The sequence below is a fragment of the Pezoporus occidentalis genome, unplaced genomic scaffold, assembly GCF_034315485.1.
Source record: "Pezoporus occidentalis ecotype Australia unplaced genomic scaffold, CSIRO_AGI_Poc_V1 ctg100, whole genome shotgun sequence".
NCBI lineage: Eukaryota > Metazoa > Chordata > Aves > Psittaciformes > Psittacidae > Pezoporus > Pezoporus occidentalis.
The window spans coordinates 2,034,989-2,050,386 of NW_026912780.1; the positions used below are offsets into that span (position 1 = coordinate 2,034,989).

The window sequence follows — 15,398 nt, forward strand, 5'->3', positions numbered from 1 at the left end:
AGCAATTTCTTCCTGGAGTACAGTCTTTGGTGATAGGAATTATTACTATAATGTACACCAGATGATGTACAAATATCACTTCATCTTTAAAAAAAAAAAGGTAAATATGAAAATCACCTGTTTTTTAAAAATGCACTGGCTCCATTTAAAATATATATATATATATATTACATAAGCTATTGGAAGCAAGGCCTCAGTGTTAATACACTAATAAAATGTTACTATAAAAATATTTGCTGACCCAGTACCAATTGTCTCAGCTAAGACATTGGCAGTCCTTCCATAGTTCACTTGAAATAAATGAACTTGTCCTTGTACTTCTTAAGCCAATTCTGTGGTCCAAAGCAATACTTTACAGGGTCACTAAGGGAGCTTAATCTCTCCCCGATTCCTATCAGCACCTATCACCACACAATGCATCTTTCTCTTCAGAGGAGAAAAGAATTTAACAATCTCTTGCACATACCTTCTCAGATAGGCTTAAAATTGCATTGGGGGTAGAAAAGAAAGTCGTCTCTGCCTTCCAGCTTCAAACAATTCTTCACAGGAAGTTCCCATTGATCTAAGATGTACGTTCTGATAACTGGACTGATTTCTGAGTTGAATAGCTTGTCTGCAGCTGAAACATATACTCAATACACTGGCCAATTTGTGTCCCTTGAAAAATGTTGCTTTTTTTAGCCCATTACAACTAACAGAAAACACAATTAAAATCTGCATGCATTGCCATTCCTTACACTACCAGCATGGACCTCCATACAAGGCAAAACAGAACAAGCTGTTTGAATACCCTCAAACAAAGGTACAGAGTTAGGGAAGAGCATCAGGGTTTAGGTTGGTTGGTTGGTTGTTTCATTTGGCCCACAAGGGAAAACAATGATGGTTAAAGATAAATCTACAACATTCCTTACCAGATGTTCTTCCCTGAACTAAACGTTTAAGAAAAACAGGAAGAGTCGGTAGGGCTGAAATTTCTCAATCGTTGAACGCCATCAAACAAGACACGTCGGACAGTGCAGCTTTGTTGTAAATGCTGGGCTGAAATTAAATTCCTAGGGCTTGGCAGCTTGGTAGGCTCTCACGAGCCTATTAGCATAAGTGCTAATGTCAGCACCAGGTTTAAAAATCCAGCGCTTTCCATTCCTAGCTGACACACATTACAGTAACTGATGGAAAGATTAACCTCACAACTACCTGTCTAAAAGTTCAGCATCTACTCTAATCGCCTGGGCTCCCTTTACAATTCATGGAAAGAGATATCTACCTCCAAAAGGCAACTCATTCCATCTCTTCCAGCTCCCTCTCAGCACCAAATGTCCTCTTGAGATGCTAATCTCTTTCACTGGTTATCAAGAGAGCTTAACTGATGATGTCCATAACTAACAAAAAAAACACAACAGGTAATGAAAGAGTAAATGACAACAGGCTTAAAAATGCTTGATTACAGTCTGCAATCCTCCATGCAGTCTGAGCATTAGCACAAATCATGGCACCGTTTTGGCCTGTATCAGCCAACATGCTCTGAAGCAATGCCAGGCATGGCTAGGGGGACATCACTGATCGGAGGCCATTTCCAGTCAGCCATCTGGATGCAGATACTTTGTTGGAGGGAAGCAAGTTTAGCCATGTAGGTGTGGGCCACATGTGCCACCTGGCACCACAGCCACAGAACTGTGCCTGCCCTATTCCATTTACCAGTACGAATGAAGCCCCTTCAGACTGTATTCACAAATCCAGTGTGCTTAAAGCCATGCAGAAGGAATCCATCCTCAGTCACTCAGGGGGAAAAAAGAACAAACCAAGTAAATCAAAAACCCTGTGAAGCCTGCTTGCTGGCCACTGTAAAAGCCTTAAACACTCTACACTTTCACTCTGCTATACCAGCTGCCATTAAATCAGATCCTGCTTGTTTCATTTGCGGTGGGTTTGTTTGAACACTACCAGAAGAAAGCAAGTGTGGAGGGAAGCACTCAGCCCCAGGTGAGACAGCCACAAAGCTGCCACAGCTACCACTGCCTGGGCAGTTCACACAAGTTTGGCAGAAACAACTTATCATCTGGTACATGGTACCACAAATACCAGGAAGGAAACAAGAGATATTCATAAGTGTTCTGTCTTGAAACAAATCCTAACCCAGCTAAAGAACAGTGTATTAGACATCACCTTTTCTCAGCAGTTATGACTGAAGTCCAATACTAATAATAGTGGCTCCTTGAGCAGCACAACCCAATTTGCTGCTTTTCCAATTATAAACCATCTGTGTTCACTCTACATAATCCAGTCAGATCCTACATCCCCTGGTACTGTTCTGAGAATTGAAAGAAGTTATTCTCAGAACTTATCCAAATGGAGGAACTCAGCTTTGACCCCTTGAGCAAGAATTGTGACCACTGAGCACACTGACCTCAGTCAAGCTCAGATCTTGAGGCACCAAAAAGACAGGATACAGCTGTCACATATTTACATGAGCTCAGCAACAACTCAGCAGTTCCACCAAACTGGTCTGGAGAAAATGCAAGGGTCCTGCAGTCTCCATGGCCTCTAACTTCCATTCTCAATGCTCTTTTCACTGGAATTTAACTACCTTGTCAATGGGACTCCAATTTATACTCTCCATCCTTTGGTTCCAGGGATTTGGCCACTTTAAAAAGTTGTTTGACTTTTTTAAAGGCACTTTAAATAAGCTAGATGAAATTAGGCATAATTTTGCAAAAGCAATTTTTGTTTATACTTTTTGATCTAGTAATTTTTCTGGTAGTTTCTCAAGAGAGTTTTATGTGCTCATATCAGTTATAAACTGCATTATGCACTGGCATCAAGTTAACAACAGTGGAAGCTAAAAGGCTTTTGGTAATATTAAAAATATCAAAAAGGCAGTATCAGAGTAAACTTCAAAGTGGCTGTACTAGCACTTGCTTTCAATTAATTGAAAGGAGAGTAGCAGTGCTGTATGACAAGGTCAGTGTTCATATGCTCATTCACATTTCTTGACCTTTATCAAGACTTCCAATAAAAGCAACTTCATAATAAGTCATACAATGTGAGCACTTCCCCATTAACATCTGGATGGTGAATTCCCAACTCAATTCACAGGCAGCACATTACAAAAACATACTTCAGAGGATCAGATTTTCAAACTCTGCCAACATGGCCAAAGATCCAAATAGAGGCTTGAACTCCATACATCCCACATCCCTGAAATGCCAATGCCCTGAGCCATCCAATATGCATGGAAATTCTGTGTAGCTGATTAAAAAAATGAAATATTTGAATTCTCATTTCCTCTCAGTTAGAATTAATCTACTTGAGTAAGTTAATAAGGTTTCATAAAATGGGATGGTTTGTGTAACTTCTAACACAATTAAATATTAATAAACTCCTGTGGGAGCAAGATCAATGGAGTACAAAACGCCTTCCTGAATTTTATCTTACAACATGCCATTTTAACCAGTTATATATTTCTCTGTACACTGTAAGAAGTTTTATACAGCAGTAGAACAGTGATGAAACCACAGAGAAAAATCTCAGCATTTACAGAATAAAGTGTGTGCATCTCATGCTCCATTTCAGGAATGGATTCCTCCATAGCCTAAAATAAATAACCATCACATATGGCACACACATCCATAATCAACCTAAAATATTTTATCTAGTCCATCTAGACAGTGATTAACCTAAAATATCCCTTCTCTGGCCCTATTTGAACAAAATCAAAATGATATAAACCCAAAAGGTAATCACCTATCTTAAATGACAAACTCTTTCCAGTTTCCTTATAATTCTGCCTGACCTTTTGTGAAAGAACACTGCTAGGTGTCTGGTTTTTGCTGGCTCTCTTGGGTCTAGTATGCGTTTTCTCTTCCTTTAATTACAGAAGAAGAATCATAAATCTGAACCTCCATTTCTAGCAGTACAACATAAGGTTGAAAGTACATTATTCTTGTGATAGAGGTCTTAGAAACACTGATAAAAACAAACACCAGGCAATTGTTCTTGAATTTCCAGCAGTTTGATCTAAAAGACAGACTATAAAAGCCTGCAGAAAGTTCCTTAATTTATCTTTTTTTCTTAAATATTGATAAGAAATTCCTGTGATTTAAAAACAAGATAAAATTAAATATCCTCACCTGAAAAATTAAGACCTTCTGGTTATCAATTTCCAAAAATATTTCAGAGAAGTCAAAGTTCCCTGATTCCTTAACTCAAACATTTCATTCCCTGACCAGTTCTTTCACTGACATGGTTACAGAAAGGTTCCTTTTCTGTACAGATTCCAAAATATTCATTGAAGGAAGCACCACAGTAAAACTTACATTGACATTCTTTGCAGCACTTGCCATCCACATATGCCAGGGCAAAGTTAAGCGGGCAGTCAGAGAAGGGGCAAATCAAAGCCTCACACTGCACGGTACCATTCTAGAAGAACAAAAGGTGCACAACCAGTAGTTATATTTAGAAAGAGCAGAAAAGTTCTCAAATACAGGAACTTAACGTCTATTTTTAAATGCAATGAACTCTCTAACGCTACCTAAAAATACTTTTTAACATGGTTCTTTTAATAACTACAAGAACAGAAACTATACCTTTAGAATATCATGCATACAATCCTTTAGACATATATGACGTGTTCTTTGAGATGATAATGATCAAATTTATTTTTTTTAGAGGCAAATCTATTTGGAGGTAAAACATTCTGCCAGTCAACAGCAAATTGACAGATCAGTGTGAAATAACAACCTCACAGAACAATACTCTGCCTTCTGATTTTCACATGAGAGACAATACATGCCTAAAAGGTAACAATTTCACAGCTGCAACAAAAATCTGAGACAAAAATACCTAACACATTTAACACTAAATTCAATATCTAAATAGCTATCGGCCAGATTTCATACCATGGACTAAGGCATCTTCTCACCAAACACAAAAAACTGAAAGCAAAATTAATATCCCTATGGAAATATAAAGATCAAAATCATACTGCGCTTAAGGAGAAACATTTAACAAATTACAGATAGCAGCAAATCAATCTAAGATGCAGTACAGACAACAACAGCCTTTTCACTGTTTTCTAATGGCCTTTGGATTAGGCATTTAAGGAGTTCAAGTGAAATTAACAAGTTTTACACAAATGGACAATAACAAAGATTCCATGATCTGGTACCAGACCATGCTATCACTTCTGCAGTTATGATACCGCTGGGAAACTTCCATCCACCTAACAAATCTTTTTCATTTGTGGTATAACAGAGCATGCATATGACCCTGCCTTTTTACTTTGTATTACTTACTGAGATGTAACCAAAGGCAACCAAAGGGAATCAGACGCAAGGGATCAGTTAAATAATTTGCTAAGAAAAAGGCTACCTTTATAGTGACGAAAAGCAGAAAATTAATTATCCAGAGAAACCGTTTGCAACTGAGTGCGTGGGAATAACATGATAGCTAAATATATTGCATAGCATCTGTGTATGGTGACATGAAATATAGGGGAGCTACATATGCTGGCACTGCTGAAATAATAGGAAAATACTTTCATTAATAGTATTCCTTAGATGCAGAATAGGTTTTCTTGCACTTTTTTGTTACTACCAAGGACACACCTGGAAGTTTTCTCATTATTTGCCTCAGTAAAACTGTAACCAGAGGAAACACCAGAGTTCCTGAGTCGCCACTCAAACTATAGCCATACCATGCAAGTGCAGTTCTTACAGCCATCTGTCCAGGATTCAAACTCTCTGTACGTCGTGCCTTTCATTGTGCAGGTCCTTTCACAGTAGCACTGATCCAACTTGTTCATCCTCTGCTCAGCTTGGGACAACTGTATTTATAATTCACAAAGAAGTTTTGAATTTGTAAATGGTTTCCACATTAGTATAAATGTGATCATCAAGCACGTAGACAAAATAATATACATAGGCAAATGCAGACAAAGACAATAAAACACTGCAAAATACACTATGATTAAACCATCAGTCATTCAGAGATGGGAATAAAGAAGCAAGACGCAATGCATTTCATCTTTCTTTAACATCAGGAACATCATGAAACAAAACAAGTAGGTCAAGATGGGTTTTGCCCATGATTTCTCACCTTTGTATGTGTGAACTGACCAAGACTCCTACTCTACATTAACTACTTACAGATATTAGATTATACACAAAAGACCTGAATCTGAAGAGAGGCAAAATTGAACATAAAGCTCAAAACCAACATGTTAGCAATTGTTTCTCTGCTTCAACCAAGGCATTTTTAACACTTCTGTATCAAATCAGGCAGGTAACAGCGTTCCTGCAGACATCCATAGAACTGACAGTTAAAACTAGAATACTTGTCTATGTTCACCAGCAGACGTTAACGGCTTTTGTGGGATATTCTAGGAAAAATAAAAAGAAAATGCTGCTTTGGATTCTTAACTCTTTCTCTTGCATATATTTTGCCTTAACATGCCTTTGGCAGCTCAGGTCTAGAAAAGTCCTGGACCAATAAGTCCTGCTGCAATAAGCATTATGAGCACAGCAACCTATTTCATTCTAGATTCATTGACTTGTTAGCCTAATAAATGTATTTTGAATATCTATGAGCCTTTTCCCTGCTCAGGAGTTTAGATTCTGTTCCCTATTAAAATATATGATTCTATAAATATATGAAAACACCAGAAAGCTTTCTGAACTGGGAATTCATACATCCAGACACTAGGCATAGATACATAAATACAAACATAGAAACATACCATGCAGGGATGTTCCGCACACTCACACACACCTCTCCACACATGCACAAATAATCTAAAAAACCAGAGTCCTCATTTCTCCCATGCTGTGACTCCGAGCAAACATTACCTTAGCTGATGTTTTGGCTAAAATGTCTTGCAGTTCCATAATTTTCTGCACAAGTCCATGGAAGTCATTACAAGTTGGGCATGCTAGAACAACAAAATATGCATATTAATAAAATACAGACTGTATTCACAATAGGCTCAATCATGTCAGAGTTGACAACTAATGCGGTGAAACTCAAGGCTTTAAGAAATCTTGTAGGACAGAAAGTAGGTACAAAGTACACCTCTCATTTTATGGCATAAGAATTAACAGACTTACTGCGATTAAGATCTGGGCATTGAGAAATAAATCCTTGAGGCATGACAAGTAATTGCACATCTTGCATTATGCCCTATGTGTAAGTGGAGAGAAAAAAAGGATACATTATTTATACCTGTCAAAATTAGGTTTTTCATTCACCATGCAAAGCATTAAAGCCCACACAGAAAAACTGCCTGATAAAAACAATATTTCTGAATATACAACTTCTTGCCTTGACCCAATGTAGTGATAGAAGAATAAACACAAAGTAAAATAGAAATACATACAGACATACTGCACTGTTTTTAAAGACATAAGAGTAAATGCCAAGATGTAATTACGTGGCAAGAATTTGGCGGGTTTATTGTTATTTTTAGTTAGCCATTTGAGAAAAACTTGAAAATGACCTTTAAAAGTAATCTGAAAAACAGTTGCAGTTTCAGTTACTTCAAAACACTTTTAAAATGCAAATCTCTTCCTTAACTATAACTGTCAAAAGAAGTGAAGATTAAAGGAACGTGAGTTAGGAAAAACACATTCATGTAAATCCTGTATGGTTTTGTGCTAGTTTTGACTGGGGTAGAGTTAATGCTGAGAAACTACATGTCTGCTACACTGCTGCAAAGTTGTATGTTGGCAAGAACTTGGGGGAAGTTTGGCATGAAATTCAACTATGCCACCCAGAAAGGGCAGGTTTCACCCAACAGAGTAGATCCCATGCTTGCAGGCAGAATTTACATGCACCCTTAACCTATAATTAGTAGACACTTCGCTGCTCTCCAAAAGCAAAGGCCAAATAGCAACTTCGAAGTCAGCCATCCTATCATATCATTCCAGATGTTCCTTTCACCTATGACTTTCTGGATCTCAAAAACTCCTTCTTAGGAAGGAAAGTAAAATAATTACAACACGTTTTAGTGTGCTTCTGAAGAGAATGTTTCATGACACTAAGAACACAATGCAAAAGTCCACGTTTCATCCACATCCACATGGCATTCAATACAGATGTTCCAAAAGTTGCAAAGTCAATAAAAAAACAGCAGAATTTTCACTTCAAGTGAATGACCTGGGGTGACTTAGCAACCTGAGTGACCTACAGAGAAAAGTAGGTGTCACGGGAGGGCAACTAAGAGGATACTTGAGTGCCATGCCTGCCTTTCTCCCTTAACAACACAGCTACAATCTAGGGCGATCAGAGGCTTCCCCTTGCTGCACAAGGAGCTGCAGTGATTTGTCAATTGTGAAAAAAACAGGCATGCCTGAGACAGGGCTCCATGACAGGACCTCCCCACAGTATGCTTTCTGCAAGTCAGAAGCAAAGACCTCTTTGAAGAGTGCATCAAAAAGCTCACTGTATTTATTTCTTCTCCCTTCCATCCCCAGCGTTATCAAGTTCCAACTCATGTCAATCCAAGTTATGGCACTTTCATGAAAAAGAGGTATGGTAGGGTCCAACCCATTCAAGTTTAAAACACTCTTCACTGAACACAGGGCAGTATTCAAACAATTTGGCTATTAACCACCAGTAAAGTTTCTCCAACTATTTGGGAAACTTTATTCATCATGTATCAGCTATTTGATGTGAGCTGGGCTCTGCTACTCACCAAAAATTCAGGAGCCTTCTTATTCTCCCAAAGTAACAAAAAGGAGCTGTGACACCAAGCCCACCTGGGCTCCCAAACCAGAACCTCCTGACAATTCATGAGAGGCTTTGCAAAGGCTCTTAAAAAACCCAGTATTTCAAATTAATACACCATTGCTGGATGCCAGGTACTGAGAGAAGTTACACAGTACCAGAAATCAGATCAGCAGAACTGCTCTCTCAGACTTCAGACCTTAAAGTGAAACGGGTACAAATATATCCTTGTGAATATGCCTGCGGCACATTGGTTTAGTGCAGTAATATAATGGTCAAAATCAAATACAGCCAAATAAAATCTTTTTCAGAGCTCTTAATGATCTTGACTACCTTGATTCCTCTGGACAATCCATTTAATCTGCTCAAAGCAGCCTGATTTTCAGAAATAGCTAAGCACAGGGCCCTCTCAAAATCACACCAGTAGGAGCTGTCCCACAGTGACTGCCTAAAAATACATGCTCTCCAAAACACTAAGAAGCACTGAAAGTCCTCATCTTCTAAACTGATAAAACCCCTGTACAATGAAGTCACATTTTCAGATGCAGTTTGACCACTGGTACTGTACTGTGCTGGAGAAATCACAGCACAGTATATTTTGGCTGTATCAAAGCTCTTTTAACAGCTCTCCATTTCTGTATTTCTGATAAGCTGGTTTACATTTGTAACCAAGGCAAAATTCTCTGTGCATTTTTGTTTAATTTTATCTTTCTTGAAAGGAAAGAAGAAAGGAAAAACAAAATACAGTCCACCACTGGAGTGTTCCTTTTTCTACAACTAATGAGCTTCTTTGCAGTGACTATGATATGGCAAAAAGAAGAATATCAACAAGTCAAAAACTGAGAAAGCACAAGAAAAACAGGAGAATAAAGATTTGAGATAGGTTTAAATAATGCATTAATATCTTCTGCTTTTATTCTTGGAGTCAACTGTTTATTTAAGCCAGAAATAAAATTTTGCAACTTGTTTAGCAGAAATCCTCTTAGTCTTTTGGAGGAAAAGGAAACACACATTGAGTTGAAAAAACAAAAACAAAGTCATGCTCCAGTTTCCAAATCTGAGCATCCCACTGGACCTCTGTACAAGGATATGTATTAGCATGTAAGTATAGGAAACTCTATTTCAACATCCAAAACCTGATTTTAGTACAAAAGCACAGAACTTGCTGTGAAAGCCATAACCAAAGTGGTTTACGCTGGGGAAAAACAAAAAACAAACAAACAAAAACCAAACATTTAACAGGACATATTTTAAAAAGCGATTGTGTCTGTGATCAACGTCATCAATTCTATTTTGCAGCTCAAGTAAAAAGATGCCTACTGGGAGGAAAATGGGACTGCAGTGTGGAAGGTATCCACAGGGATGCCATCATTTGTTAAAGCAGCTCCAGAGAAGACAGGCCAAATGACAGACAGTGGCTATGACCAATGTGTGCTACCTAATTGACTCAGAGGAATCAAAATTTACACTCCATTTCAACATAGCATTCACTTTCTCAATCTTGCTATACACCAGGTGCTTGCTATATATACATCTCTAAAGCAGAAGCAGTAAGCAAAACACATATACAAATATTCTTCCTGAGGGAAAAAGCATTTTCATCATTGATGGTAGTCATTCATTTCTAAGCAGAGAAGATATTGTGATGAAATCTAAATCCTACAGAGGAAATTAAATTGGACTTCCCTAGACTGTAGCGTTCTGTGACACACAGAAAAAAATGCATTTGTCTATGAAATAGACAATAATCTGACCATTTATTTCCTGGAATTCTGTTGCACTCAGCCATTTATATTTGGCTGCAGTTGGCTGTCACTTGGTGACACTGAGCCCTATACATCTGGCTCTGCAACTTTATTTATTGATGGAAACACAGCTCACTGCACCAGATAAGCTGCTACACAACGCACCATAGCCCTAAAAATTGTATTATGATTACAGAAGCACAGAATAGTTGAGATTGGGAGGCACCTACTGAGATCATCTACTTCAGCTCCCTGCTCCAGCAGGATCAGCCACAGCAGGTTGCTCGGGACTCTGTCCAAATGCCTTTTGAATATTTCCACAGTAGTCCTACTTCAACCAGCCCCATAGCAGAATTGTTTTCTTAAGTTCAGATGGAATCTCAGGTGTTTCAGTTTTTTGCCCATTGCTCCTTGGCCTGTAAGTGGCCACCACTGAGTCTGGATCCCTTACCTTCATTCCCCACACACTTTCAGGTATTTAAACATACTGATGAGATCCCTCCTGAGCCCTCTCTTCTCTAGGCTGAACAATCCCACCTCTCTCAGCTGTTCCTCATATGAGATATGCTCCTATCCCTTAATCATTTTCAAGTTCACTCTTCCTTTCAGGGAATGCATACCTTAAAATAACCATGTGCATTATTCCTTTGTCCCAGCCAAAAGGTTGTTCCCAAAGGTAAGTCCATGAAGGGCTTCTCCACAACTCTTTCATAAATTCTGAAAAGGAAGGAAAAATATAGTCCCAAGTTGTTATCATTTAATTTGCTCAGAGCTGGAATGTTCCAAATGTGAAAACTTCTTATAAAACATTTAACTTACTTATTGCAGTCCACATGTAAAATCAAGTGAGAGGCACTGATTGCTAAGGAAAGCCTGTGCCATTTATCATCTGCCAAAATGTATGGGAACACTTCTGTGTGGGAGCGATGACTGCCTGAACGATAATGCAACCTGATTTCATTTCGATGACCACTGCTTTCCAGCTCCAGGTACCTGTACCATAAATGCATCACCATGTCATGAACCATTCTTATCAGCACAGCAACATTTTACATAAGACAACTTCTCATTATCATGTAGGAACTATTTAGAAAAGGGGGAAAGACAAGTGAGGAGATACAAAGATGAAAGTAGATACTTTTCAGAAATACACAGCATCCTTCTCAGCAACACAAAATAGCAGGTTCCAACTTTCATGTAAGTACACAAGATTCAAAGCCAAGTATTTTTTTCCTCTAGCAACACCATTCTCCATAACACGATCTGATTGGAAATATAATTACCCTATTATGAATAATTGCCTCGTATCCTGAGGCACAGTGAGGGTCCTTTGAAGACATGAATGAACAAAAGTTTTGCGATAGGAACATCATTAGCCATTACCAGCCAAGGAAGTAAGCAAGAACTGAGACTGAACACTGCTTTGTTTGGGTTTGGATGTACTGTTAACATCTCCTTTCATTTTTGTAATGAAACTTCTCCAGAGAAATACAAAATCAATAAGAGCTAATTCTTCAGCAGAACTTCTGTATGTATATTTATTTGTTTTGTTAAATAAGTATGTGTATTTGTTGGGTGTATGTGTACATACACACATATGTATACATATGTATACATATATGTATATACATGGTAAAGAAAAACAGCATTGCAGCTGTACAATACACCAGGTTTGCAGATTGCAAAAACAAGCTTTGCTGGTGGAATTCCAGCAGATCCATTTAAAAAGCACCCCAAAACCGAAGTTGGTACTTAGTCTGACATGCCTGTCTCTTGCATATCTGACCTCTTCTGGGAACAAGCTTGACAAACCAAACCATTTGCCTTCCAATTACTAAGTTTCTCATTTTAAAGTTCCCCCTTTAAAAGCTTTTAAAACAAAAAAGAAAAACAGAAATTGAGATTTTCTAATAATCATATGCAACCTACAGCTAAAGTGCAAGGAAATAACGTAGTATGTGAGGAGATGCACAGCTGGGAGAACAGACAACTCATTTTTGTCTATTTTTGCTGCTGCATCTACAACCAGGCATGACTGGTTTATAATCTGAGTGCATGTGTGTTTTAGGGTGAGGCCATTAACTTTAACACTGTCTACATTAAAGAACAGACACGACAATGATTGCCATTTTTAAGGGTGAAGATGAGACTGAATCAAACCATCTTGCACAATCATCATCCCTAGGATGACGTTGGGCTCACTACACCCTCCTTCCTTCACGGCATTTCACAGCGGAACGTACCTAACAAGAGCACAAAACCAACTATCCTTTTGCAAAACTGGCAAAGGGCAATTTCTTCTTTGTCCCCAGTATTAACAAAGCATTTAACTAGAGTCAGCAATAAATTTTATAACCTGAGATAATTTACCTCATCATGGCCTAAAAATAATTTCTGCACTGGCAAGAAATATAAACTAATTGAAAGCCTGGCTGGAAAATAAAAAATGGGTGATACTGGCAAGACATCAGTCAGCTTAATAACCTCCTTCATAACTCAACCTTCAAGGATAAAAATAATGTCACTCTCAACCTAAAAGAGAAAGGGAACATTATGGAACTGGACTCCTCCAGCAACTTTTAAGTGTCTCCAACCAGTTGAAAATACAATTTGGAAGAAGAAAGGCAATGGATATGTTGAAACTTTATCTCCTGGTAACTATTACAAACTACACCAGTAGACACACAGTCAGTACAGAAAGTTTAAAATGAACACTCATGTTGCCCCTTGTGCAGGTAAGACAATGAAAACTCCGAGAATGAAACATGGATTTTGCAATGAAAAGACATTGCTGTAAAAAAGTGATGAATTAAGAACTGCTGAGAGGGGATGCTGACTTTCGATGAGGCTGCAATAAGCAAGGAAACCTTCCCACATGAAGCTAGGCAAAAACTGTGGACACTTGGAGTTTTGTTTTAACTTTATTTAACACACTGTTTCGAGATCCACAGAAAAACTCTTTGCTCTTTCATTTGGTAAACTAACAAATACATCCACCTCCCAAAGGCTTGAGATGATTGTTAGAGAAACACGCATCAAAATGGAAAACAAAATAATAGCCATTAGGAGGATTAAGAGAATAATTCATGTTTTACTGATAACCTGTAGAGACGGCAGCTAAATGCAACTAGAAAAGTGGAACAGGTGACACAATAGTGCCTGCAGCTTGAACTAACACCATGACATTTAAACACAGGGAAGTGAAAGTGAAGCCTTTTCACTTCATTTTTTTTACAAAATATTGTGCTTGCTTTTCCACTTCTCTAAATTTGTTTAACTGCCCGAACCTAAACAGCTCTGGCTCAGCCTTGTGAGTTCCAGAAGACGGCACAAGCCTCAGCAGGGACAAACAGACACAGCTAGAAAAGCAAAGTCTGCCCACAGTGAGGTTTAGTGCGCCATCTGTGAGGCTGTAACACTTGGGTACAAGCTTTCCAAAGGTCTGGAAGAGTCTTTGAGAAAGTAAGCTAAGCATGAACAAACACACCTGGATTTTTAAAATTCATTTATAGTGACAAAAGTACACACTCAGGATTCCTAATCTTTTGAGAGGAAAAGAGGGTGATCTTGGCTCCTAAAGGAAACAGTAACTGCAGAGTATTGCAGTCTTCTCCTAAACAAGAAATCTCATTACTGAAAAGTTTCAGGGGGACCTCATCAGCTGAATCAGTAGTTTCTTGTCCACACCAGCCCAGCCCACGCACTGGAGGGAGAGCAGCAGCCAAAGTTGTCCCATTATTAATGCCACTGCTGGTTCTCCCAACAGCTCCAATGCACTCTTTCCAGCTGCAAAAGGCAAACAGCTCTTAGAGTGAAAAATAAACACAGTACAACAGGAGAACCTGCTTCCCCTCTTACCATGATCTCTGTGGTTGCTTAATCAATACAAACCTACTTGGTTTTAAGCCCCTAAAACCCACACAAATACTTTGGGTCAAACAGATTTAACTTCACAGAGAGATATGTGCTTAAGTTTACTATCTGTGACATAGAGACAAGAAAATACCAACCTGAAAAAAAGGGTTGTTACTCTCTGTAGATCACTTTGTGCATGCAGTCATTGCAAAGGTAAAAGCCAAGGCCACCGTAAGATCAGATGCTCTGCTTGGAAATCAGTAAGCCAGAAACTCCTTATGTACTGACTGTCTGAGCCTATCTTCCTACAAAGAAATTTGTTTCAAGGGCCCCAAAGGAATCAGAGACAGAAAGCAGAGATGTTTTCTCTGCTGCCAGCACTATGGTAACTGCTGGATAAGAGCTGAGAGTCAGCAGGTCAGGATGTACAGTAAAAAGCTGGAGAATTAGGAGTTGAAACACCAGCTGGTCCTAGTGTACCTGGTAGAGGTATCTGAGAAGAGCAAGGTATGGCCCTTGCAGTTCTCAGCCAGTGTTGGTAACCCCAAGCCTTTGATGGCTCACTTGTTCATTTGGCATCCCTGCTCACACAGCAAACCCACGCTGCAGCTGCCCACTCTGACTCCAGGCAACTAATAATTTCAACTTCAATCTACAGCATGTAGACAAATATTTTAGAAGCTAAAGGCAAGATACCATGTTTGCTGCTTATGAATTTATTACAGGGTTTTCTTTAAAATTCTGCTACTCACATTTATAGGTATAGTGTTAAGAGAGTTCTTCATCACTTAGATCTACACTAAGAAAAAACAATAAAATTAAATAGGAGTATAGGAGTATGTACTGAAGAAAAAAAAATAAAATCCTTAAATCCATTACTTATAAAAATCTTTATCAGAAGATTTTTAAGACCAAAGTCCTGGCTTTTTCATTAGGTATAATTACATAAAACATCAAAACAGATCCTACTCAGTAGACCCTATTTATTGCAAACTATGGCTACAATAGCAGTAAGCAGTTCTGCTGGGTGTAGATTATGAAGATGTAAAAGCAATTCACGCAACACAGCCACCACATTAC

At 38.5% G+C, this 15,398-nt stretch overlaps 1 protein-coding gene across 1 annotated transcript in view; it reads right to left on the reverse strand.

Moving 5' to 3' along the window:
- NELL2 (neural EGFL like 2) overlaps positions 1-15,398 on the reverse strand; it is a 155,167-nt gene that overhangs the window by 107,633 nt on the left and 32,136 nt on the right. Inside the window, exons 4-9 of the mRNA XM_062612647.1 lie at positions 11,283-11,456; positions 11,084-11,180; positions 7,101-7,173; positions 6,843-6,925; positions 5,693-5,821; positions 4,314-4,416 (exon numbers count right to left, since the gene is read on the reverse strand). Of these exons, the coding sequence (XP_062468631.1) occupies positions 4,314-4,416; positions 5,693-5,821; positions 6,843-6,925; positions 7,101-7,173; positions 11,084-11,180; positions 11,283-11,456 (659 nt within the window). The remainder of the gene's footprint in view (positions 1-4,313; positions 4,417-5,692; positions 5,822-6,842; positions 6,926-7,100; positions 7,174-11,083; positions 11,181-11,282; positions 11,457-15,398) is intronic.